The sequence below is a fragment of the Anopheles cruzii genome, chromosome 2 (genome assembly GCF_943734635.1).
Source record: "Anopheles cruzii chromosome 2, idAnoCruzAS_RS32_06, whole genome shotgun sequence".
Lineage (NCBI taxonomy): Eukaryota > Metazoa > Arthropoda > Insecta > Diptera > Culicidae > Anopheles > Anopheles cruzii.
In genome coordinates, this window is record NC_069144.1 from 1,895,313 (window position 1) to 1,922,987 (window position 27,675).

General features: G+C 52.5%; 1 protein-coding gene across 1 annotated transcript in view; it reads right to left on the reverse strand.

Moving 5' to 3' along the window:
- Positions 1-3,523: 3,523 nt before the first annotated feature.
- LOC128269349 (nucleolin-like) overlaps positions 3,524-27,675 on the reverse strand; it is a 47,735-nt gene continuing 23,583 nt past the window's right edge. Inside the window, exons 3-4 of the mRNA XM_053006790.1 lie at positions 26,112-26,336; positions 3,524-3,675 (exon numbers count right to left, since the gene is read on the reverse strand). Of these exons, the coding sequence (XP_052862750.1) occupies positions 3,524-3,675; positions 26,112-26,336 (377 nt within the window). The remainder of the gene's footprint in view (positions 3,676-26,111; positions 26,337-27,675) is intronic.

Sequence of the window (27,675 nt, forward strand, 5' to 3'; positions counted from 1 at the left end):
CGCACAGTTCACGATCTAGTGCTCCACTTGCCAAACGAAACAACGAACAACTCAACATACTCAAAACGGAGGGGCGCACGATTAACAATTACTACAGTAACACAATCCACTGTCGTCCCTTCACAATAGAGCCAACAACGCCAAACTCAACAACGGGAAACAATAGAAAAACACACTCCTTAATCGAAACTTTCACCACTATTCGTTCCTTAGACCAAACATGCGAGCATTCAAGTCACCGCTTGCTTTGCCACTAGCCACACACACACACACACAGGCACGACTCCGAAAGGACACCAAAGGTCCTCGACGCGCACTCGAACACAACACAACATCACCTAAACCTCGTCGACTGAGAACTGAATCTGTTGGGACGCCGAGCGCCCATCTAAATACACATATACACACCCGAGCCCAAGAGTTTCCCAAGCTTGCGTCGTGCGTGCGTGTGTGCCATCGAACCCGTAGAGTACACACATCGCAGAAAACCCCAAAAACCGCACAAGCGAGAGCGAGAGAGCGCGAGTGGCGGTCACCCGAGAACGACCGAGTGAGCGATAGGTGAGCACCCACACTCGCGCGCGCCGTGAAGTGTGTGACAGCCGAAGGTGAGAGCGCTTTGTTTGTTGTTTTTATTTTCCTCCACGATGCTGTGCCTGGCTCGCTCTCGCACACCCGACTGCCTGCAAAGGATTGCGGCGAGCTGGCTCTTTTGTGCATCGGATTGCGCGTTTGGTGAGCGCTGGATGCTGGGTGAGCTCCGACCGACCGACCGAGGACGATTTGGTGCGTAAGCTTCGGCCCTCGGGATTCGGTTTATTTAGGAAATAAACAGAGGACATAAATAGTGTCCATCCTTTTTCTGTTTTTTTGTTCAAGGACCCCGGAGACGTACCGTACCGACTATCTCTTTCGGACTCACTGCCTACTAAGCCTGACGACGCCTGACTTTGGGGTGTTACTGAACCGCGCGCACTACACATAACTACTACTAGGGCCGGACTGCCGATTAAATAACTTAAAATACATACGAAACTCGGAGTAATCGGACCCCGAGCGGGATTCGGGCGACAAAAAAACATGGAGTTCACATCGTGTGTGCGCCCGCGGGACCCATTTTGTTGTTTCTTTGGCCCGCTTTTGTTTGTAGTCATCCGCATCGCGGGGTTTCCTTTCAGAACAGCGCCTGATTCAAAAGGGAGCGCAATTCGATTGCGTGGTCACCCGATTGCTCTACCCCTTGCCGAAAATATGGGGCGAGGATTGAATTACCGCCGCCGAGTGAATCCCGGTGCGAAAATACACGAAAAAAACCCAAATTTTCCATCCTTTTCTTCTTCGGCGGCCAGGGCGCGCGGCAACTCCTGAGGATTATTCTGGCCGACCCATTGGGTTTGAAACACAAAGACGAGCGCACGAGCAACCCATTTCGAGAGCTGCCATTTTTCATTAATACCGAACCCCGGGTCCGACCGTTTGCGAATCGGAAATGAGACCATCATCGGCGAGAGGAGAAATAAAAGGAAGTGGCTCCCTCTTTTGTGCGCGATAGTTTTATATTACTTCTACATGTTATCCTACATATACGCGCTTCAAACAACGCACGGTTCATTGTCGTCGTCGGGTCCCTTTGAGTGGCCAAAAAGAAGATCGACACTCTGGATCGCGCACATCGGAAACTGCATTTCGTGGCTACAACGTTCAACAATCTCTCTGCTAAAACATGCAGAGCCCAAACCGTGGTCCGTGGCCACCGTGGTAATAGCACTGAAAGCATCTCTCGTTTCCGGCTGCTGTCCGGGTTTACATTTCGGGAGACCCACGCTGCCCATCCTACCGGGCATCCGTTGGCCGGGCAATGAAATATTCATAACGTATAAACATGTCAACAGGGTTTTGTGCAACAGCAGCGCCGGGTGATGGACAGTCCTCGGCCAGGAGGCCGCGCGGTGGAAAATGCAACCCAAAAAACCGGGCTAAAGCCACACACTGTCACTTACCTGTCACGGGGCGGCGGGCCGGTCGACGGAAGGAAGAGAGCCCGGCCCTAGAGATAGGTGAAATAAAATGCAAATTTTCGTAAATCAACGAACCGGGGGGCCGCGGGGTGGTTGATGAATTTTCCCAGGCAACACAACTGGCCGCTCGGGTTTGCGGGTTTTGATTTCGGCCACTGGCAAAGAGCAATTTATTCACTTCGCATATCCAAATTTCAATTAAAACACCCCGGCGGCGGGTGGCGAAGGACACAGGAAGGAGCGCAAATGTATTTTGTGTGTTTTTCGCCAACGTCCTCTCGTGACATGTGGCTTCCCGGGAACGGAGGGGATTGAATGAAACCGAGTTTGCGAGTGTCACTATTTCCGGCTCCGGTAATAGTGGGCAGCATTTGGTATCGTTTGTCGTTGGGGAGGCTATCGAAGGACACAAAATTGTATGCCATTCCTACCACTCGTGCCCCATGAAGTGCCAGTACCAGAATAAAAAAATTATCACATTCCATCGGAGCTTTGATAGCTTTTGTTGAGAAAAAAATCCCAAAAGTACTTGGGAAACCGTATAAAACTGTAAGAACGTCATCCGAACGGTGCAAGAGAGTCAATTCTACCGTTTTTAGTTCCACCATCCAATGTGTCTTCATTAAGTGACACTTGATGGCGCCAAGAGTCCAACTCCCGGCCCCTCGGGACGATGGTGCGTATCTGTTTCACTCGGTTTCTGTCACACAAGCCCAACCTGAACCTCTCGACGCGTCGTTACGCGTCATTTAATTATGCAGCAGAAAATGGCTCATGGCGTTGCACCGGGAAAAAGTGCCATTCGGTGCCGATTGGTACCGGGCTTTTGCGGCACCGGATAGCGGAATGCGGATTTACCGCAAGCGGCCCCCCGAAAAAAGGGCAAAGGTTAGTGGCCAAAATCCGTTCCTTCGCTGCAGCTGCCCTCCCGAAAGAAAGCACCATTTTCCGTTACAACCATCGTGACATCGGGTTTCTGTCGCCGAAAGTGGCTTATCGTGCACCGCTTCCAAAGTTCCCGGTTGAGGTCCTTTTTTCGGCTTCGGTGCATAAAAAATAAAATGCAAATAAATGCACTGACTCCGCCCATCCACGCGAGGTGAGAGAGAAAGAGAGACAGTAAGAGCGAGAGAGCGAGTCGCGTCCATTGGGACACCCTTTACCCAGTGAACAATTTTGAGTGACCGACGCTCTTCTCACTATGGAAAATCGAGGTACCATCCGGTTACCATCGGGTTACCGACGGGTTACCATCGGGTTACCAATGTAATTTCTCCATTAGAACTCCCTTGTGAGATGGCCCGAAAACCCCGATGGCAGAAATTGGTAACCCGATTTTTTTCTCGAGCGTGCCCCTTGTCGTCTCCCTCTCTCATATGTGCCCTCTCCCTCTTTCTTTCTCTCGTATCCCCTGTCGGTTCCCGAAGTGAAAATGCTTCGTGTCGGTTTGGACATGCGCAGTGCCATTTATTTCTCGCTTTTGTGTGTTCGCTTTTTCGTTCACTCTACCGTTCGCCGTCCTGCTTCAGTGCATTGATGTAAACGCCGTGGTGTAAACGCCTATGATGCCGTAAATGCCGGTGCCGCCGTAAATGCCGGTGCTGCCGTGTTAATTCCAGTCGATCGCTACTTAGTTTGACCAGCTTGAGGTAGAGATCTGAAACGAGCAGAGTGAAAACTTGTCAACATTATTTGAACACTACTGAACACTGTCCAATAAACTTACCTGTATTATTTCAATCAGGATCACACATGATGGAATGCACTTGAACTTGGTAGAAACTTGCACCTTGATGAACGCACCTACACACACTATACAAAATAGACAGAGTTCGACTTTGCCGCGACTCGAAAATTCGGTTAAGTCCCCGACGGAATGCTTTATGCGACTGCCGGTGTGCTTCGCGAGCCGCTCGGGTCTCTGTGTCGCTCTGTCTCTTTTTCTCTATTCCTTTTTCTTTCCTTCATTCGTTCGTCTTCCACTTGCTCGCGGTCGCTTCGCGTCTCGGCCCTTCCGCCCTTCCCTCCCCGGTAAATGAAACCCACAAGCTCGCGCGTGAAACTCCCTCCTCTCGTGGTTTCCTCCGCTCTTTTCCGCCGCTGCCCACGAGCGGACCCTCATGAGCCGGCCTGCTCACTGCAGCGAGCGTCGCGCCCGCCCCCTCTCGTCTTCGCCGCAGGCAGAGGGGCGTTCGAGCTCACTCGTTTCAGCCTTCCTCGTCCCCTCCTCAGGCGGAGGGGTACCTCGGTCACTCAAAATTGTTCACTGGGTATATGTGGGGAGGAGTCACTCTTGGCGTCTTTATTTACTTTAGTTACTCTTTATTTATCAAAAAACCCGAATCGCTGAGAGGTGAGTGCCGGTGAGTGCCCTTTCCCGGCGCTCACTTCGCAAGTTTCTCGCGCGTCGATCCTTTTTCGGGCAAACGACGCGCTGCACAAATCGCATTGAAGTCTTTGTGCGAAGGACCCGAAGGCACACACTTGGCGACTTCGTGCGACGACGACATTATGCTGGCTAATTTGTGATTTCACCGACCGGTGCTGCTGAGTGGCCGGATATCCGGTCCGAGTTGCACCGGATATTTAGCCCTATAAATTAACGGCCCGCTCTTGGGTCGCCTCGTCCAAACTGAAGCGCCTGGCCGAAACACAAAAAGAATTAAACGATCGGCGGAGCACGCAGCGGGCCATGTAGGAGGTAATTGAAAACTGGAGGATTTTATCTGCAAAATCCCGGAAACTTCTCCGGAATCCGTGCCCACTCGTGCCAGGGCGTGCTATTTGTGTGGCAGAGTCTTTGGCGCGATTAATGGAAATCGACATCGCAAACCGCAGAGTTCTGAGTGAGTGTTCTTCGTTGGGCCCATTATTACCTTTTGTTGGTTTCGGAACAAACCTTCCAGTACAGCTGCAACCTTTCTGCACGGTTTCACGGTGGTGCAAAGCGCGAAGTGCAGGTCACACGAGTGCGGTCCGCTGGCGATGGTAATCTTTCGACGTACATTCGGCTAATAAATAATGGAACATACTTACTGAAAAATGTGCGCCTCCAACGCCAACGTGCGATATGTGATCGTTCCTTATGCACCGTTTCCGGTGCTGTGCAGCCGGCGTCTTAATTTTTGGTGTGTCTCATTTGTGACAACACGGACGGGGAATGATCACATTTTTACGCCCACCACACGGAGGAGACTGCAATTTATTCGCCGACGTGATTGGGATGCCATTTTGCGAACCGCGCCAAGGGGTCCCCCCATGGTTCGGTTGCTGAATTCGTAAATCTTGAACCCAGATATGCGTGCACGATACGCACGATGTAACGGGACTGCGGTGGCGGACCCAAGTTCTTATTTTAATATTTTTGCCGCCCCGATTCGCCGAGAATAAACTTAAACAATGACCAAAAATCGAGGAGACGAACGGCAATCGATTTGAGGGATCTTTAGTGACCCAAATGAGACCGGGACCCTTTGACAGATCAATCTCCAGCGGGGCGTTAGGCTTCTTAGACAGGGGGAATAGCTTTAAATGGACGTTATTAATTTACTGACGAAGAAGCGCCACTGGAACCGTCCCCGGTGTTGACTTCTGGCATTCTTAATACCCCGGGCGAAAAGGACCCGGAGGAATCCTGTGGTGTCCCTGGTGCTGCTGGTCCCTTTGTTGGGACGATTAGAAAACAATTACACAAAAAACCCACGACACGACATCATCGCCGATGACAAAGTGACCGTCGGACAGATCGGATCTTTCGGAGCGATGGGACTGGGATCGGACAGTGAACGTCAAGGATCAGCGCGGACTGTTGACGAATTACGTGACAGTCGTCGGTGGCTCGGGTGGAGCCAAGCTCATCATTAATCAAGAACGGGGCAAAAAGGGAGACAGATTTTGTCCACCAGATAAGCGGCAGGGCAGGCCAGGATCACGGAGTTAGGTTACCTGTAAAAGGATTCCCGCAGATTTGTTATGACTTACTCTTCCTCGACGGATTCCTTTCGACGAATCCTTCCGAATCGGTGGCGTCAGAGAATATGCCCGTAACCCGTATCTCCCGCGGTGTGGTGGTGGTGGTAGATGGTCCCAAATCAATCAGAGAAGGTGTCCCAATTTTGGTTGCTTCATCCTGCCAGCCAGCCAGCCGCTTGGAATGTAGGTTAGCGACCGTTCCTGTCAACGTTCCTGACGCGTTCCCGGTGACACAATCCCTTGCCCGTGAGTAAGTTGGAATGGAATTTAAAGGTCAGTCGACCGAGAATGGTCATCGCGAATCGAGGGGGGAAAAATCCTTCCGCTACTTCCGTGAGATTGACAGCTTACGGAAGGCGGCCAGTGTGTGGGGTGCCTGAGTCCCTGACGCCGGAAAGGACGATGGCGATGAATGTTTGATGAGACCAGATTTTCAACGATCACTCTCTCTTGGAGCGGTATTCTAATCTGTCAATCTGTGTACACGACTCCATCCAACCTTGGCCATCGTTTTTTTGTTAAACAAAACCCTTGTTGGCTCCAAAAGTGTCCATCAGGAAAGGCCAAATCGCCACCTCAAGTGAATTAAGCATGAGATAGTTGATGGGTGAGAAGCAAACGAAGACCACTGTGGCAGCCTGAGGACCAAAGTCAAGTGGAGTGTCAGGTACAAGTTCAACGGAGTGTCCTAAACTCCATTTATTAGCTTTCCACCCGCTGCTAATCCCAAAAGGTGTGAGGAGGCCCACAATGTCACTTCAACACCTTCAGCTGCGATCGAAATTCGATTAAATCGAGGATAAAAACTGGGCGCTACATGGGCCAGGCACTCGAGCAAAGGGGCCTTGTAGGAAATGTCATCTTACGCCGGCTGAGAGGCTTAAAACGGGTTAAGACCTTACGCTTCAGGTCCCACTTCAAGGCCTTCGTGTTGTGACTTCTCACTCCCCGTCCTCCTGTTGAGCGAGGACCATAAGCACCTTGTTCCGCCCGTTTTTCTGGGTCGTTTAAGCATTAGGATTAGCGACGGATTTCATTCGGGCCGACGGTTGCATTCCCACACGGCACCACCAGAAAAAAGGGAAGTTCCCTGGAACCTTTCGGGAACCTTAATTCACCGTGTGTTCCAATCCACCTTCCATCAAGTGACCCCCAGGGTCCGCCTGAGTCCGTTGTTGTGGTGGCCAGTAAAAACCCCACCCCAGGTTCGGGGCCGAACGGGTTAATCGCCGCGCGTTCTCAAGCGGTCATTCATTCGACTAATGTTTGATTAGTTCGTTCGGCCGGCTCTATTCGCGTAGAAGAAGGAATGAGAATCGAGAATGAAGGAACTGAGTGCGAGGGGCTGCGCCGGCTGCCATCAGATCCGGTAAGGTTCTTACTCGCCGCGCCAACGAGTCAATTGCTTTCCTTTCGCTACGCCGTCCTCCGAGCTCCGGGGGATCGCGGACCGTCGAAAAAGCGGACCATCTCCGGTCCGGTCCCGGTGAAACAAGCGTGCAGGAAGCGGAAGGAAGGCGAACAAAACCCACCATCGGCACACACACGCAGGTGCACACGCAGGAGAGGGGTCCCAAAGAAAGGTGTCTTATTTCGGGCGGCGCAGCGAACGAAGCGAAAAACAAATCAAACGGGCAGCGCGAATCAAAGGCGGCTGGTGCGGCGGCGGCCGCGAAGGGTTCATTCATGGTTTCCTTCGATTCCTCCATCCAGGGGCGCGCGTTGCGCAGGCGAAGAAGTGATGAATCAATTAATCCACTCCACACGCTCGAACGGGGCGGATTAACACGACGACCCGCGGGTCCTACAGGTCCGGTCGGATGCGTTCTGTTGTGTTCTCTGGGCAGAAGAACAAATAGAAAGAGAGAGCCGGAAGTGGAGCCCGTTGTCGGCGGTTAAGCTGAAAAGCTTCAAAGTGCTGGGCCACGGAAAGTGCTGGAAAAACGGAGTAGTGACCTCAATCGGTGCGATACGATGTCCAACGAGGTGTGAAATCTTCATCATACGACGGGGTTTTTCGGGGTGGGAAGCGAGTTTACACACCGGTCGATAGTTTGTGGTCAACGCCTTGTGGTCCGGGAACACCTTGCCATCGTACTATTTTAGAGGTTTGAACAACGTTACAGTAAGCAACAGATATTAACAATGTTTCCGTTGCATTTTCTCCAAGACCGCTCCGAGGTAGTAATTGCCGACTAAGAAGAATAAATTTCTTACCACGATAGAGCGCCAAAGAGGAAACATTTTACAGGAGTTACTTTCTCAGAAGTCAGGATCGAAGGAGGCTACAGAGGCTGGTACCATCACCGGTTAGAACCGGTCGAATCGGTTTTCGAATTTCAAATTCGAAAAATTCGAGCTTGAACTCGAATCCGCGAATCCTTTGCCAAAGTGATCATTGACCTTTTGCGCTTTCGAAACACAAAAGGACTTTCTTCTTGTGATAAGCAATTGGGCTATCAAAAACAGGGCCATCTCTCCAAGAGTTCGAGGAGCTAAGAAGACTGACAGTACAATCGCAAAAAGACCCAAAACCGACAAGGGCCACATGGGCCAACACAGACCCGCTTGCTCTGAGCAGAAAAAGGTGATTTATGAGTCGACGCGGATCGAGCGGAGCGCAAAGTTTGCCCTCAGGTTGAACAAACCATTCCAACCCACTAGAGGCGTGTGCCGCAACAACAACCACAATGGCTGTTCGGTGGGGCAGGGGTCTGGCGTGCCCTACAACAACCTGGCCTCCCTTCTCCCGGCAAAACAACAAATTACCGAGCTTACCGGCCCCAAAAGTGCATTGTTTCGGGTGGATAATTCTTCGCCGACGACCGCACAAAAATGAACATCGCGCGCTCTCCGTCGACACAACACAAAACCGCGAACTCAAAAACAAGATGGTGTCCGAGGGGCGCCCCGCTCCGCAACCAAGCGGAAAACGGTACTCTCTTAATTTTCCTGTGTGTTTTTTTTCGGTTGTTTGTTTGCAGAGGACTTGCAGAGCAACAAAGGGAGGAGTTCCAACTTTCCAGCCATTGTGCCAGCCGTAAGGCGGTGTAAGCAGGGGCCATAAATTTTACACCAGCCAAGTCCAGCGTCCAGCGTCGAGATCCAAAGTGCAGCGAGAAATGCAAATGACACGCCGCTGTCGGTGAGTGCGAAGTTGATAAAAGTCGCCAAGCGAAAAGAATCGGCCAAAGAAAAGCGAAAGAAGGTGAAGTCGCGTCCGGGGCCATGTTTCCGACCCCTTTCGGAGGGCGGTGGGCGAGGAAAATTGCCACCCTTTTGTGGCCGGACGACCCCCGATCGACTCCGGGGGGCAAGTGACACGAGCCACACAGGAATGGGCCCGCGGAATGTCATCGTCGTCGTCGTTGGACATTTGGATGAAGGGCTTTCGGAAGGGTTTGGAGTGGCACAACTGCTGCCCTAACAGGAGAGCCCCATTTTGGTTGAAGTAGAAATTCTTTTCAGAACTCAACTAACCACTATAAATTGAAGAGACACTATGGCTTTCGAATTGTGCAAAAATGTGTAGTAAAGTTTGACACACAATAGAGGAAGCATTGTTTTGAATTAAAAACGTATCACAAGACAGCAGAGGTGCGGCCCGTTGACTTATTCCATGTCGCGCCCGATCGACATCAACGACCGGCATCCTCTTTTGGGTTGAAAGCAACATAAAAAAGCTCCGCGTCAAGTCTTTTTCTCTCTCTCGTCTGGGGGACACAGATTTCGGAAAACTCATAAAACATGACCGAATAAATGAGTGCAGCGGCGGCGGCGGCGGGCAGCAATCATAATGTCACGGCGGAGGATCACGGCGGAACGGAACGAGCCGTTTCAAAAACCGAAACAATAATAATGAACATAAAGCACAGGCGCTGCTGATCCGTACCGGGAGATAGGGCGACACATACACCGGTCCTCCCGGTCCCTGACGGCGACATCCCGGCCCCCTTGTGACCCCTTGTAGCGACCCCCTTTGCAGCGGGTTGTGGCCGGTTTCTTTTCCATCTTCCGTTGAACCAGCCCGTCGGCGAGGTTCGTTTCTTGCCGCTGAAGGACGTGGTGGTCATCATTGGCATGCTGATCTGGAGCATGGCATGGCATGCTGAATTTAATAATTTTTAACGACCCCCAAACCAACGGGATAATCGGTGGACGAAGTGAAGTTTCTGTTTCGGAAGTGCGACCAAATCGCGATCAGCGACATTAAACCCCTTTTCGGAACCGGGTTTGGCGAGATTTGGAGCGAAGATCGAACGTGGAGCTCGAAGAACGCCTCTGAGATGATCCTCATCTCCTTTGGGGGGTTCGAGCTAATGAAAAGTGACTAAAACCAATCGACGCCCGACATCTCAACAGCATTCTTGAACTCATTCGGAACGATCGGATCGGAACACTCACCGCAGACTAATGGCTCATTGCACGCTCAGCGAATCACGGGGTCCCAAAACAGGTGCGATCGATCGAGGGTTCGAGCACCGATCCGATCCGACGGCATAAAATTACATTAGCCACGGCACTGGCGGCGCATCGACAGGGTATTTGTTTCACGGCGGGTGGTTTCGGCAGCTGAGCAGCAATAAACCACAAGGCGATCAACGCCACCGAATCCAACTTCGTGGTGGCAAGAGGACCCTTTCGATCACTTGGGGACCCCTCGGGCGACAGCTGAGGCGTTGGAAAATGTGATTGAAAAATCGAAAGACGGAATCATCTGCCGTCGGGGAGTGGCGGAGAAGGCACTGGTGGTGGCGGGCAATGTGGTTCGAGGTTAATTTAGGCACGCGCACGTGCTCGGGCCGCCACGGACTCCGCGCTGCTTCGCTGCTTCGAAATTACAGCCCAGACTGAGCGGAGCGTGTCCCTTGCTGGCGATCACGCCTCGAAATGCCATTCTAATCACGCGTGATCCTGCTTGATCCCCATACGGGGGCTTGTATCGCTCTCTCTTTCCCGGTTTTTGCCAGCATTCAATCGGTGCCTTTGAGGCTTACCCAGAACTGCGGTGTTTTTTTTGCCAAAAAGGCGTTCGCGGAAACGGCTCACTTTAACGCACGATCGTGCTGAGGACGGCTCTCGTTACTTCGAACATCGGAATTAGAATTTCAACTTATTTGCAACACTGAAGCAGTCTATCCGAAGAGTAAAAGATCCGAATGATTGTGCATTCTAGTGCCGTGCCCCGCTTTGGTGCATCTCTTTGGCGATTTCCTAACGCGCAATAGGGTAAGGTCCCTCAGCTGATGCTAATCTCTGGCCGACACAAACGACCACGAAGCGTACGCGGAGGGCGCACGGAGGCCACAAAACTGTAGCAACGGCGTGTACAGAGAGAGTAATGTCATAATCACAGCCGGACGATCTTGTGGCCCTCGCGGCGATGCAGTTATGGTGGTGCAGCACTTTGAATGCAGTTTTCGTCGCCACAGCAAGGTTAGTCCCGGCTGTGGCCTGGTGCCGCCAAACGGATTTGTGCAACCCGGTGTCAATGCCCTGTGCCGGGAGTGTTCTCCGAAGGTGACGTCGGGTATGTGAATTCCCAGAGGACATATGGAATGAGCGCATTTTTGCGAGAACTTCAGCCATCAAGACGTAACAAAGTGGGCCTCCCGAAGCCCGAACTTCTAATCAGCCTAATGCATTCCGGAGGTTCCTGGCCTGCCGTTGCCATCGCAATCACCGAGCGACTCGGGTCGTTGGCTGAAGCGGGCAACCCTCTCGGCCAAAGGAAATAAAACCAACTTCCCACCCCGGTCCGGTCGGTTCACCCCGAGGAGGCCAAGGAATGTGCTCCCCAGCACGGCGTGGTGAACTAAATAAATCAAGCTCCAGGACGTCGCCAAGCTGACCATCGTCCGGGACTTCAGGCAAGAAAAAGGAGGCCCGGGCTATAAACGACGGGGCAACCGGTGGCAACCGCGCAATCGCCCATTACATGCGCCGTGCGCCACAAATCACTCATAAATAACATCTTTCGCCGTGACGTGCCGTGTCTTCATCCGACGGAGGCGCGTCGGAGTGCATCGGGTTCGCAGAACCAACGAGTGACGAACGGGTGACGAGCGCGCGCGGGCCACAGGGCGATTAGGATCTCTTTACATGCGCCCGCTGCGTGTCACATGCCGTTTCGCCGTTGGCCAGTTTTACGGGCGATCCACTTTACGATCACCGACACTGAGCGTCGGACCGTCGTTGGTTGTGTCATTTTTGGAGGAATAAAGCACAATAACAGAACCGATTACACGCGCCCGGTTCCGGGGACGGGGGCTCGGGGAGTGACATCTTCATCGTGCGTGGCCTTTATCTTGTCTCGTTCCGACGGGGAAAGTTACGAAACGTTTTTGTGAGATGTTTGGCAAGGCTTTTTCGATTTGATTGTTTGTTGGACCGGAACCGGGAAGGACCACCACCGTTTTTCCATTAGGCAGTAGAGTCCCAACAACTCTTGGGTCTCGGGTCCTGTAATTGGTTGTCGCTGGAGGTTGCCCTCCGTTTTTACGAGAAAACGACCGACAGAAAGGTGAAAGTATTCGGGTCTTCCGGGGGGCATCAAACAATTTTCAACACCTCAGCCGCCAGCGGTGGGACCCACATCATGTCCCGGTCCGGTGTCCCCCGTAAAACCCGACGGCCGACCGGGACCCGAACCCGGGTCGGTGGACAGGGTGTTGTTTCGGGTTTTTATGCTGCCATAAAACCGTCCTCACCGGGCTCACCATCATTACACCGGGCCTTACGATTACGAGGAAATTATGCTCACACGTTTATGAATAATAAAACGTATTAAAACAATTGCACACGCCGGATCACGCCATCGGGGAGTCTCTGCGGGTCTCTCCGGACGCGCGCGGCAGGAGTCGCACGCAGCGCGCGAATCCCGCGGCCGCTGATTTAATTTTGCGAATTTGCGTCGCCAACGACACTCTGACCAACAAAGGGGCATGACGGCCTCGCTGATTATGATCACCACCAGCACCGGCAGCATCATCAGGCATTACACCAACGTATCGTCCTCGGCTCATATTTTACGGTGCACCGACTTGACCTTGTGTGGCGGTGGCGGTAGAAGAAAAAACAACCAGCAAATGGGGCAGACCATAAAACACCACCGTGGCTCTCCGTAGAAGCGTACGGCAGCAGTAGAGGGTCCTACTCCTCACGTTCTGCGCGCTGGTTGCGACGCTCCGGTTTATGGCTTTATTCAATAAAATCACACTTATCCGTTGGAACTGGGGCCAGGGCGGGTGATATGATGAGTGGCCATAAAGAGATGGGCTCCCCTCTTGTTAGTAGCCAGGAAGAGTAGCCCCAGTAGTTTGGCCCCGTCGTCGTAAGTGAAGTGTTTTTGGTCGGTTTTTATCCGGACACTCCGAGAGAGAGAGATAGAGAAAGATGACGACGAGTTAATCTTATCCGCGGTGCGAACTACGCGGGGCCTTTTGGGAGTTTTTTAGTGGCGAAAGGTAATTTAACTATTAGTGCTTCGTTTTAAATATTGTTTGTGAGATATCATATGGGTCAATAAGTAGCTACGCTGATTTAAAAATGAAGCGTTTCTCAATTGAACCGTGCCAATCACGGTGATGCCAATCATGGCAAATGTGCACGAAAAGAGGCCTTTACTAGGTTGTTCAAAAAGTTTCAAACCTCGATAGCAGAGGACGCTGCTGCTTAACTTTTTTTTTGTTATGTTGGTACACTCTTCATATGAATGTGAACGAAATATGAACGTATGTGAAGTTCATTTTCAGTTTCTGTCAATTCATTCTTTGACAACAAGCCATTTAGTATCGACGTGTTTAGTTTTAGAAGATTTAAAAGCAAAGGAAGTTTATGAACGAATATTGAAAGTATGGAAGGACTCTTCACCTTCAACTAATACAGTAAAAAATGGGTTGCTTTAAACGTGATCGTGCAAGCTTTGAAGACGATCCACGTCAAGGACTTCCAAAAACAGCAACCTACACACCTGAAATCGTAGGAAAAATACAGGATATCGTATGGGAAAATCCTCGAGTGACTGAAACTGATTTAGGAGAAGCCCTGGGCATCTCATTGAGCATTATAACTGACTGACGCATTGAGCATTATAACTGATTATAACTGACTACAACCATGATTCTAAAGAGACAAGAGACTAAAGAGTGATATGAACCTAGTTTTTCGGCTTTGAAATGAATTCGTGTCCAGAAATTGGCCAAGAAGGCATTGGCACCAGTTTTTCGGTATGTTCTACGAGTGACCTATGGCCATCGCAAGCAATGACGCAGCGTCAGAGGACCACGCGCACGTTCGGCGAATTTTATGACCTCAAAAACACAGAGGGGGGCGACATTTGAATTCTGTCAAACACAACCTTCGCCGACATATGCACCAAGGTAATTGACCATTCCGTGCGGCACGCGCCTCAGGGAACCGCGGAGAGTGTCGGTGTCGCGCCCTGGGCTTCCTTGCGTCACCAACGGCTGGTTGGGTGGGTAGTTTTCCTATTTCTACCGAGAACTGTTGATGACAACCTCGCCATACCTTCACGCGTACGGTTTGATGGCCAGCTACAGGCCCCAGGCCCGTAACCTTCGCTCCGTGCTTCGCGTCGTGTTGGCCACCACCAGCACCGGGCACTTGGCATTTTAATGGCGTTGGCATTTTTTTTTTGGCACAGGGTGTTGTTGCCCCGAAGAAAATCCCTGAACGGCTACTTTCTAGCTCCGTTGCTCCAACTCCAGTTGCGGCTGCTTCTCACAAACCGCCTAAAACCCGGACTCATCAGCTAGCATTCGTTGCGCCGGCCGGCAACATTCGTTGTTTTGCATGCTCCTCCTGGTACGGGAGGCCGCTTCAAACGGGAGCAGTTGGCGCGGTCGGAGCGCGTGCACGAACCGCCGGTGCGCCGAATTGGAGAGCGGTAAAGATCAAACCCGGGGCTCCCGGGCGTTGGCGGCTCTTGGCGTTTCTTGGTATTTTATTCAAACTGTTAAGGGAGTTGAGGCCGGCCGGCCGAGCGGCTCGCATCAAACGGAGGGCGGCGGTACCGGCTCTCTCCCATCGCTGCGCTGTGCTGGACTGGAATTGTGCAATCGATTCCGAACCACACTCTCCGCCTCTGACCGGTCCGGATATCAATTTCAACAACTCTCCGGTCTGTCTGTCGATGCAAATCAATTAGTAACAGCGCCGATCCGGTGCCGCCCGGTGGTGGTGAGTGGGAAAACTCGTAGACTCGTTGCGGAAAAACGGAACGGCACGGCCCAATCCGGCTCACCTTTATGTTCCGAAATAATAATAAAGAAAAAAACAGGGTAACGGAGCACCCGAAAATCATCCACAAAAATTTGCCGACACCGGGTTTGCCAATCAAGCGAAACATATCTCGGTGTGGCTGTTGGGGGAGGGTGGCCCCAAAAAGTGGCCACTCCGGAATATGTCCGGGCCGGGGTGCAACAATGGTTTTCGGATTAAATCTTCACCGCCCTTCCGTGTGTGTGTGCGAAACAAAATACGATATAAACCCGGGGTCATGGAGGTGACATGGAGCCACCACCGGATGGACTCTGGTTCCGAAGTTCGATTGTTGATGGTGCCGAAAGAACCAACTGACGGCGGCCTACTCCGGTACTTTTGGTGACTCCATGTGCTAGGTCCATGTCCCTTGGGTGTTGTCCGGCCGGCGGTGCACGGTGGCGGTCGGCGGCGGCAACGGGGCGGCATTAAAATTATTCCTTCCAACGAACGGAATCACGGCCCGAAACGAGTGACTCGGCGCTCGGTACGAGGCAATGGGTTGAACGAAAAGTGCTTCTGGGCGATGGAGCAATGAAAAGGAATCGTCAATTTGCTGTCAAAAGTTAACAGGAGATCACTGTAAATACTTTCTCCTGCTACTTGTAATAATGTAACAAGTTGTTAAATGTCTTTAAATTGAAAACAGATTTGAACAACTTTTAAATAAAGAAGCTCAATCTCTGTCTTATAAAATAAGCAGATAATATTGATTATTGTTCGATTAAATTTATGCAAATCTTGATCAAATAACGCAACAGGACAATTAATTTGAATAATTAGGATATAATTCAATTGAAAAATAATTACATCCACAAACTCCACAAACTTTTCAACCTTTGGTCTGGCACCCACACCGGTTCCTGTCTCCTAAACATCCGTAATCCTCAGCTCCCGGGCATCCCGGCTTGCCGTGTTTTTTTTTCTCGCTCCACCCTTGCCAGCAATAATGGCCGCCCGGGTTGGAAGCCGCCGAGGCTTTACCACAGCTCATCATGTGCTCTGCAGCGGCGTGTAGTGCGCCCCAAGGAGCCCAAAAGTCAATCTCAATTCTAGGTGACTCCGGGTGAATCCTGGATCCCTTCCCCTGTTGGAGGGTGGATGGATTGTTTGTTTTTTTTTGCGGCGGCGGTGGTGAGATTGGTCAAATCGGGCGGCAGGCGCAAACCCCGGCGTCTGTGTATGCCGCCTCCCACCGGTCTCCGTCGGTTGATGGCTCTCGAAGGTTGTTAATAAAAGTTTGCCATAATTTTTGCGCCTCCAACTGCGCCTCTGGCACTGGAGGATGTTGTGGTGGTGGTGGAGCTGTTGCCCGCGTGGAGCCTTCCCGGTCTCCCATTTTGCGGAACAGCACCCAGTAGACACACGTATCCGAAAACTTCCTCCGGTGGCGGGCGGCGGCAACGGTGGCAACGGTGGGTACCGGGAAGCCGGGTAGAGACTTCTGGGTGAATGTTGCAATGGGGAATTCGTTCATAAATATATTACTATACTACTTGTGCGCCCTGCAACAGGGGTTCGGGGGCCTGTGGAGAGGCCTTTCGTGTTGGTACCAGGTTTCCAACCAACCAAACAGGCAAAACGGACTGTAATAGCGCACCTACGCCTAGTAGTTGAGCCCCTCCATATCCAAAGGGGGTTTGATGTGAGTACATCGTCGGGTCCGGCACGTCGTGACAATAAGGTCCCTCTCTCTTTTATCGTGTGTATGTGTGGTTTTAATGTGTGTTATGTCAATTCCTTGTTGACACTAGAAGGACACGGAGTGAGTGAAAACACGAGGGCTCTGCTAATAAAGCCCAACAAAGTCAATGGGTTAGCTTCGATAATTAAACATTCAAAGCGAGTTAGGCTTTACAGAGTAAACAAAGAGGTAGAAAAGGTAATGTTATACGTTGAACCGGCATCAAATGGATTATTTTGACACCTCACTGTATAGGTAGAGAGCCTACATCTAAGCAACACATAGCGACATTAAATCAAATGTTGCATCATTTAACCGTTCAGGGATCATAGCAACCATATGCTGAATGTCAGAATCACTGACACTTAAATCCCATTACTGAAACAAGAGAAGATTCCACTAAATTAAGAAAATGAGAGATTCACTGCGTATGAAAAAAGGACGACCTTTAACCACCTGTTGATTCCGTTGCCAAATCACGGAACTTATGGTCAGGAAGCCCAATACCAGCTTTTCGTAGTCTGGAAGTTAGACTATCCGCTCAGGAACTGAAGAGTCTGCAGGACTCCTGTGATCGATTGGCGGCCCTTGTCATACTTAACGGGCAGTGATCATCACACATTCAAACGCGAAGCTCACCGCCGGTGAAGAAAGTGAATACCTGGCCTTAAGGTATTCACCTGGTCGTGGTTCTGGACGCAGGTGTGTGGTGTAATAAATATCGGAAGCGCTACCGTGTAACCGTACCCGGGAGGAACCAAACCCCCCGTCCGCCCCGCTCGCTTGGATTGGATGCGAGGGCGACGCACGCCTCGCCAGGAGAAAACAAATAAAACCAACTCCCAACTCGGCCCGGCTCAGTGCGAAACTGGCGGAGCGACGTCACCGACATCGCGGGCACACACACACACACACACAAGTGGGAAGGTTTTATGTCCACCTCGACGGCCGTGACTCCCCCCAAAGAAGCGACGGGGATGAAGAGAGAGAGCGGAAGGAATGCGTGCCGGGCGTGGTGGTGCGTGGTGTGGCGGCGAATGGCGAAGAAAAGTCATTTCAATTTCTATGTATCCTTTTGGGGTACTTTTGGGGCCCCTGATGGGACACAGAGGAACAATTCAATGACTCCCGCGGGAGTTGGCCGCATAAAAACGGATTTCAGAGGCAGCGCGGGGCGGGTGAGCGGGCCGAGGAGCTTAGCGCTGGTGGTGGTGCCGAGTGAGGAGGCACATATCGAACCGCATGGCCGATACGTCGCGGGGGGGTGGTCAGGCACATGTCAGGCAAGGAAGTTTTTATAGCTTTTCTCCGTAAACTACACACAAGCAGCGAATCTGACAATTGGATAAGCAAAAGGCCGGGAAATAAAACAAAAACTCGGCGAGAAAGGGTGTCCGATAATGACGCACCGAGGATACATAACCTCAGAAACCCCAGAAACAGTTTATTTAATGCTTCGTTATCGATCCTCTCGCCAAACAACCAGCGGGAGGCACCAAAGGCACCCATTGGATACCTGTCCAGATTTAGGTTCTAATTGTGCCGCCAGACGTCAGATCAATTTCCAGATCCTTTTTTCAGCATATGTGGGGTGTGCCCCATTTCCAAATTGAGGTCCCATTAGTTGGGCGACGCGCCACGCAACCCGGTAACACAACAAAACGCCTCATATTTTCCTGGACCTCAGATCCTCCTCAGGACCCAGCAGGGCGCTTCCGTGGGTCGCGCCAGGGTTCGGTTACCTTAGGTGGGCGCACTCGGCACGGTGGGAACCACGAAGGACGATTGTGTTGCTGGAATGCTTACTGTAAGGACGAGACAAAGAACACACGCCGGGGCGTGTCCGCGTGGTGAAGGGAATCACGGAAATCAGGTCCTCGAGAGGTTTGCGTAGCGATTTGATGTCTTAATGTGGCGGTGGCGATTAAAAAACGATTTCCGCCACACACACACAAAACACACGTGTAGTATCCTTAGGCCCCGGGAGGGAGCGCTCATGAATGAATCGCTCGACGCCGTGGTAATGTGATACAGGTTGGAACCTGTTTGCCATCCGTGCCCGGGGCCTCAGGTCTGGTGGTGCCCATTCTTCACCCGAACCCTGTCATCGCCGGTCGCTTGCGGCTTTTTATCCGCGCTCCAGGAGCGCATTCCCCGGGAGCGTGAAATTTGATATTGAAATAGTTCATTACGGCCGCGTGGTTTGAGAGGACCTCAAAAGCGCGACACGAGACAATCGGGCTGAAGAATTTGCTCACCAACACCAATTAATTATAGAAATTTACAGAAATTCTTCACCAAAACCCCGCCCGGTCCGGAAGTGGCCACATTGACCAGAGGACCCGGGTCCAAGACATGTTCTCTTGTGCGCACACACACTTGGAGCACGTGACGCAGAACGGGCATGCCGGGGACCGGTGCTTGTGGCACAAGACACTAACGACCCCGCCGGAATGCGCCTCCTCCGGGTTTCTTGGGCCTTGGACCGGGGCGCGCGCACGGTTCTCCCCAGGCGGTAATATATGCAAGCAAACCCTTGAGCTACTAAGAGATCGTCTATTCGCCGCCGGGTCGGGTCCGACTCTAGACACCGTGTTTTGGGGGGGGGGGGGGAGGGGGCTACCCCGAAAACAAAACCTCACATTAACACCGGCCACACGTGTGTGTAGGTGCACGGGCCGCCATGTATGTGTCTCCCGGCGACCCAAAAAGCCGACCCCGAAGAAGAAGTACGCTCTCAGTTACATCAAGAAATTATTTTCCCCCGGGGAGTTCTTGCCCTATACCCTGACACTCGCTCTCTCTCCTCCGCGTGTCCTTGCCCGGGGATTCGTGCCAAGCGGGCGGTGGAGCAGTTGTAGGCTCGGAACAAGTGTCTAGGAGAGTTAGTATGTGAACCAAGAATACAGTATTCAGTGCCCCCGGACCATGAGGAGGAGGTTCTGTCTGCACCGGCCGGCCGAGGTGGTCCGGAGCGCAAGTGCAACTCCCCACAGTTTCGGTGCAAAGGTGAACCCATTAACGGGGGGCACCACCGTGGACACGTGCCCGTCGGTCGCTTTTTGGCCAACTAATCGGAAGAATGCAAATAAGGTCGCCGTTTGTTTCTGAAAAACATCTGTTCCCATCACCGGTTGACATCCGAGAAACCCGGTTGGTACCCGAGCGCCAAGAAAATTGGACCGAAACTCGAAAGGGATGGCCCAATTTCGGGGCTCCCGATTCTGGTGGGACAGATAAATAATCGCATCAGCATGATGCAAAAGATAATATTAGGCTCCGGTAGGTAGTCTTAAATCGTCAACCCCGACGCAACGTGGGACACCACGTGCCAACCAGCCAGCCAGCCAAGTCGGTTTCGCTCAGGGCTCAATATCTCCCAGGGGTACCTTTGGCTGTACGACGGAGGAGGTGCCTGTGCTCCTGTGTATCGATCCGACTTCAGGCAGGCCCCGGTCCCGGGTAGCCCAGTAATGGCGGGACAGGGACACTCACCTCACCGCACACACCGGCGCACCGCACCGAGTTATCATTTTTATTACCCAATTGATCACCGACCATAATCTACGCGAAGGGCGGCGGAGGGTGCGCGCCGAAGACAATCCTTCTTCCGACAAAGGGATACCCCCTTGACAACAGTCCACATGATCCGCATGATCCGGCACCGAGCACCGAGCAGGCACCCCACAGAAAGGGACCCGACACACACGTTCCCAGCGAGCGAGCGAGTGACAGGAAAGTTTCCGCCGGAGCGACGACTCCATGGAACGGACCCCCCGACGAAAGGGTACCACAGTGGGCAATAAAGATAAATAAATGAAAATATTGGTAAAAGTGTGAAATGAACGTTGTTTTCCGGTGCTGCGACACACACACACTCAGAGAGAGAGGGTGGCCCGAAGTGCTGACACTTTCATCCCGAGAAACCAAAACGTCCCCAACCGGACACAGGGACAGTGTGTGGGTCGTTTGACACTTTTTGTCACTCCAGGAATCGACCACCACCACCACCGGCGCACCGGGAGCACCTGACTGACGTGATTTGACTCCGGGACCACCACGGCGGCGGCCCCGTGGCCAAGAGATTGGAATTGTTTCTGGCTGGCTGGCCGGGGCAGTGTATAAAAATCGTATTAATAATTTATCCAAATCTACTCGGCACCACACAGGCCCGTCAGCGAAGCCCGGAACCCCGGAACAGCGCAGGATAATGGGGTAACAAGGGCACCATTTGAGCAAACACCCGAAACCCGACACACACACACACACGGGGAGCGCGCCGGGGTCACATGATGGACAGCCACAAATATCTTCATTCGGCAAGATTCATCATGCTTTAGCGTGACGATGGTGTGCGGTGGGCACCCTCCTCTGGCACCTCCGCCACACTCGATCCTGGGCCACACACACCGGGGGAATTGAATAGATTGACTTACTCCGAAGCCCGCTCGACCGGGGGCGGCACATAAATACTTGATGCAGAGTGCCACGGGTTGACCTCTTGCCCATCATCCTGCCCTTGGCCGTTTGGGATCCTGTTTGTTACCGGGGAGAGTGGGTTAATCGTTTTGACTATTTTTAAGCGATAATGCCGGAGTTCGTTCCGGTCCTTTCAATGCTCCGATTAGTTCCCAGATTAGTGTCTGTTTCACACAGCGATTCCAGCAACCTCAGTCTCAATTCGACGGTGCGCAACGACCAACGACATTAGTGGAAATTCAATTTTCCTGCCATCGCGGACACCGGGAACGACCTGCGAACAGGACTCGATGACGCGCGATTGTCGCAGATTATCGAGGGACAGCTTTCGCGGCCAAAACGAAAACCACAGACGCGCGACGGGCGCTGACAGGAATTACGGTGTTACCGAAGGGAACCGAAAAAAGGATTCTCACTTCGCTAATGGCCGATGGCGAAATCGAAATTTCAAGGGCCCCCCTTTTCGGGTTGCCCATTTTTGTTTAGTTTCATCAGTGCGCGCCGATTGTTCCGCAATTCCCACGGGGCGATGCCTGAGCCATATCCTTTCGCTCTCGGTGTGGTTGTCAACGCCCGACAACCCGATATGTGTGTGCGTCATGGGCCGGGCGTAATGGCCTGATCTCGGTAGATGACTCTGTCTTGGCAATTTCTTTGATGTCCCAGTTCCTTCGGCTCGGCCTCTGGCAATCGTTCGTTCGCCCACACGCTTCTCAGCTATTGAGCGGCGGCGGTGGCGCCATTCGGGTTTCTGTATCGGCGTACTGGGTGTCTTTCTGGGCCGGCCACGACACTCTTGGGTGCGCTTTCACCTGAGGCATGGGAGTGATTTCAATATTGCGCTCCCACCTCCTCGAGGCCAGGCCATGGGGCCATTGTTGTTGTTGCTGCTGTTCGGGGCCGGAAGCCACCAGAAGAAGGAAACCCCCCGACAAACCCCCAGGAAGATAATTTATTTCCGGCCCAAGCCCACGCTGCCGCGTTCGGGTATTCCGGAGGCTGGCGATCTTTTCCCGGAGCGTTCCGCGCGGAGGGGGCTGTTTATTTTCTCGTTTTCTTCGCCGTTTCTCCTCCTCGGACGGTTGCGTGTTTCGACTCAGCGAGGCCTTTCTTCGTGTGCTTGCGGCAGAAACGCCGGAATGTATGCAAACCGCTAGACACCGGTTTTTCGTTCGCCGGACGCGTTCGACGCATCTCAGCAGCAGAGTTAACTAATGAATAAGGGTAAATTTGTATAAATTATCTTATAAAACAATAACATAAAATAAGATGTGTAAATCTAGTTTTAATACGATTACTTACAGCGATTACTAAAATTAGTTTTTGTACAAAAAGGATATTATTTGACACAATCAAATCAGCTGTCAGGACCAACAAAATCCAAACGCGCAGCTGTTATCTGCGCCCCTCTCCCGAATGGCCCTGTGGCAGGGCGCGGATGCATTAATATTGTCCCCACAAATGGACGACGAAACGGACAAAACCAGAAAAATCCGCACATGAGCCCCCCGGATTCGGACGCCCGGTCAGGCCGGTCGTTTCATTTGAACGGCACGTCCGTTTTTCCTGCGGCGTCCTTATTGTCCATGCCACGCCAGAACGCCTGGACTCGAGAGCGCATCGCCGTTTGGGGAGCTGTGTTAAAATAAATTATCCTCCGGCTTGGGGTCGTTAAATTAAAATTATATTATCACAGCGCCCCACACTCGGGGTGACCCGTGCGTGTAACATCGGGGTGATGCCGGTTGCGGCCAATGCGGTTGTGGTTCCCTCGAGCGGATGGCCCGTTTCCCTTTTTTTTTGGCCCGGGCCCCGGAGATGGCCATCAATTGTTGGTTTTAAGTTCGAGTTCGACTCTTTTGCTCTAATGGCCCGTACCTATTATCTGTCCGGGGGTGGCTCGGCTCTGTAACCACCCCTTGACTTCTTGACTCAAATCACAATCAACCCCCCCGGCCGTCGTGGCTGGGTGGATTTTTCCGACCTTCGCCAAAGCGGAAGTGCCACCTTTTGCGCGACAAAAGCCGAATCAAACAACGCTAAACACCACCAACAGGCGGCCGGCAGCAGCTGGGGCGGCGGCTTGGCTTGAAATGAAGTGTCAACTCGACGACCCACAACATCATCAACATGGCGCTGCCGCGCCGCGCGTCCTTCCCGGGGAACCCGGTTGAATAATTGATGTCACTTTCACCCATCCCGTGGCGGTACGTGATCTGGTTGCGCCGGTGAAATCCGACGACGGCACACGTTCTCTCCACGAAGGTCTCCTTCCTCGGTCTCCGGTAGCCAAAACGCTTTCACTTGGAACCGACACCGTCCGTCCGTCCGTCCGTCGCTAAATGGGAAGGATTTGCGGCGAAGCGACCCCAAACGACGGTGTCTGCCGGGCCACCCAACTCCATTGTTTCGGTGCCGCCGGAATGTAGACAAACGAGAAGCTGGGTGAGCGCGCCGTTGTCGGCGTTGGCCGACGCACGAAGAGAGAGTGGGTGCAAATAAAGTTAACGAGCGATAGATTTCCGGTTTCGATGGCGTGTTTCGTGCCGTGCCCCCAACGTAGAACAACGGGGACAACGGAATTTGGGAGGGAAACGACAAAAAAGCCAACGTTTAGCAACAGATTTGCACTGGGGGGACACCTCCCCTGGCCTGACACATAAAAACGACAATGCAAACATTTAGGCGCAAGTGCGGCGAATGGCGTTCCCTTGTGATTGTTTTCGGTGTTTATTGCGTCGTCGAGGTGCAGAGCGCGCCATGGTGGGGCCTTTTAAATTATACATGCCATCATTGATTCTTTCGGCGTGTCGTTCAAAGGCCACAACCGGGAAGCGCTCGCTTCCGCAAAAGTTTATTCCGGTGTGATCTTGAACGGGAAAAGTGTCGGGAGCCGTGACATGGGTGAAACTATTGCGGGGACATTTAACGGGCCCCCGCCAGAGCATCCGGGAACACCAGGAACCACTCACTTTCAATCGTTTCTGGATAATTTATTACCCGGCCGTAGTACCGGGCGCCGCACGCCTCTCCAGAGAGGAAACCACCGGCAATAGTCTGGAACACACAAAAACCACCTCAGGAGGACCCTTGCTAGTAATGTTGTCCATTAAGAAGCCGCCCCCGAAGACGACGATCTACCTGCCGGTTTAATATTTGATGAGTAAATTTGGATTTCCGATTAAACTTCACCGGGAACGGTGGGTGGGATGGGTGACCGAAGAGTGACAGCGGTACCAGCGGCGCCGGAGCTGTCGAGCGATAGAAATTTTTTGCCCAACCGAAGGTCCTTTCGTAACAATTATCTTAAACACGTGGCCGCAGGCGTCGATGGACCGCCGGGACATCCAGGGATGATGTGGAGCAGATTCTGACGGATGGGGTTTCGGCTGTCCAACTGGAGGAGCAGACCCGTTCGCAAGATTAACCTTTACACAAGTCGAGTGCTTTACTTTATTGGCCACCAGATAGGTCACCGTTCGTCGGGGGAATAGTTTTTTAGGAGTAACCCGCACGATAAGCGAACCCCGCCGTGTGGCGGAGTTTGGGGTTTCCAAAATCCAACCGACGCTGCGCCGTAGAGTGACACTCTGTATGGGTCAGGACATAAATCAACGGTTTCTTAAAGAATAACAATGCGTGGAGGAACGTTAGAGCAAGTCCTAGGCACTAGAATTGCAGGTTGCCCCTTCGCCGTCAGTGAGCGAGGCAAGAAATTAGCCTACAATTAGAGCACATCGTGTCGTGTCTTGTGTCATTGTGTGAAGCTCACCGTTCGCACCAGAACTAGCACCAGCAACTCCCGCTTCAGGTCGCCCGAGAGGTCGGGCATCTTTGGGGAGGACGAAACGATTTAGATAAAATTTGCATAACTCACCGGTCGGTTTCGTCGTAAATCACCGGCTCGAGGACCACGGTGCCGGGGATTGATGGAACCCCCGCCCCGGCCAAGAAAACCCAAGATCCTACTTCAGAGATGAAGGTGAACAGAAACTTTTCTTGAAGCAGAGGACCGTCCATCCGTCCGAGAGCGTCAAAGCAACGGGCAACGGTCTCGGCAACAAACAATGGCACGTCTTAATTATTCATCAATGTCCTTTTTTGCTGCGGCCCTGCCCTCTCTCACGCGCAACTCTGGCCCTTATCCTGGTCCATCGATGATGTACGATGCCGCCCGAGGAGTGCCACGGACTACGAGAGAGACCTTTTACGCTCCCCAAACACATGCATAATCCTAATTATCAGGGCCACGGGGCTTATTCTTCGGTGGGTTACCCAGCCGTGCAGCAGGCGCAGGACATGGACACAGGAACTGCGGGCAAGTGCCTAGATATCGCCACGTACGTTTTGGTCCCTTTTTATCCCGCGCAGCCGGAAGTGCATGATGATGTGCCGGGTACAAGATTTATTGTCTAACCACCCTTGAACCATCGACGGACGACAATTATCGTCGCAACTTCTTGGGCTTATCTTACTCCAAAGGGTGCGACATGCAGGCCTCCCTTTGGGGGGGTGATGTGTCATTTCTTTGTTTTGAAAAGATCCGGGCGAACTCCGGGCCCTTAAAGTGTGAAAGTCCTGCCCGAAGATAACGCAAAGCAACCATCCGGTCATAAAACACGGAACAGGAACTGGAAACAGTGTCATGTAGTAGAATGCAGCAGTACACTACTTACCGGAACAGAAGCTATCCGACGTCAGCTCGTCGTCGTCCGGACCGGCTGTCAGTAGCTCATCATCGTCATCCTCGTCCATCTCATCATCGATGTCCTCATCATCCAAATCTTCATCATCGTCGTCGTCGTCCTCATCTTCTCCGCCATCCTCGGCATCGTCTCCAAACTCTCCCGAGTGTATCGAGTCTCGCTCGAACCGCACTTCGCTTTTGATGCCGTCGACACCTACATGGGAAGGAAAACAACACCCGCCATCAGCTACATCATTCAACAGGTTACACAAAAAGAGATTGAATCGAATACAAAACGGCGAACACAATATGTTAAGCAGCATCACCGCCGGTCCCAGAGCACACTAGCAGAGCGTGTCGATGCGTACTGACAGCTGTCAAATCAACACGCGGAAGAAGCACGAACCAAACGACACCGCCGGAGGGTTACTAGATGGGATGCGATGGGAAGAAAACAGGATGCACGTAATCCGACGGGAGGTCGACGTGATCGTAACAAAAACAAACAGGAATTTATTCTGCTGCTCCTCACGGCGAAGGGGGACGCGTGAACTTTCCTTGGCGCATTGTTCCTGCTAGATGTACCGGCGCGTAATGTGCCCCGCACGAACGAACAAACGATGCACACGAATACTCTCCGGGGTAGTTAGCCGAAGCGAAGCCTCGGCGAAGCCTGCTTTATGCTCGAGGTTCCGCCCGACGTAGCCGATGATGGCGAAAGAAAGGGCGGAAGAAAGCTCAGCGCGTACACCACGTCCTCGGTGTGACCCCCCCTGAAATACAGTTCCGACTGAAGGCTTTCCGGCTTGGCCCACATTCCAAGCTTCAGACGCTTCGATTAGGCACAGAGCGCCACCCCAAAGGTCCTAGGCAGGGAGTCGGAAGTGCACGATCAGGTTCTAGACCGGGTACAGAGACCCGTCGAAGGCAAAAACACTCGCAATTATATTCAAAAAGTGAACCCCGCTGGGAAATTTATCTCTCCGCTCGCTCACTCGGCCGCTCTCTCTCTCTCTTTCGCTCTGGGTGGTAATGATGATTGTGGACCAGGCATCATCCTCGGTGTCTGTGTGCAAAATAAACATCGAACGGAAAGTCCCACGTACTGCCGGAACACCCAACACCTCTCGGGGGGGAACCCGGGGATTGTACCGAGCTAGCGAGCGAGCGAGCCAGCAAATGAAATGAAGTCTTGAACGCGACCCGAAGGAACTACACCCCCAGGGCGCGTCAGGGATGCCCGGCGCAAAGGCAGAAGCACGGGGACGTGCCAAGGAAAAAGTGCTAATCCCGCGGGAGGCGCCCCTGAGTGAGGCGACGGCCAAGAAAAACCCGGCTCTCACAGGCAGGGCAGGTGTTTCCGATCCGACCCGGCTCCGGAAGTGTCACCAGGTGCGCGGCGGCGTGTGGCACCTTTACACTTTTTTATGGGCCTCACCTTGAGGCCTGTGTCACCTTCTGTTTTGAAGTCGCAAATGTCTTCAAACTCCCCGGCAACTCTCGATGCACTCATAAAACCACCGGCGCTGGCGGAGAGACTGACTTTCGCCGCC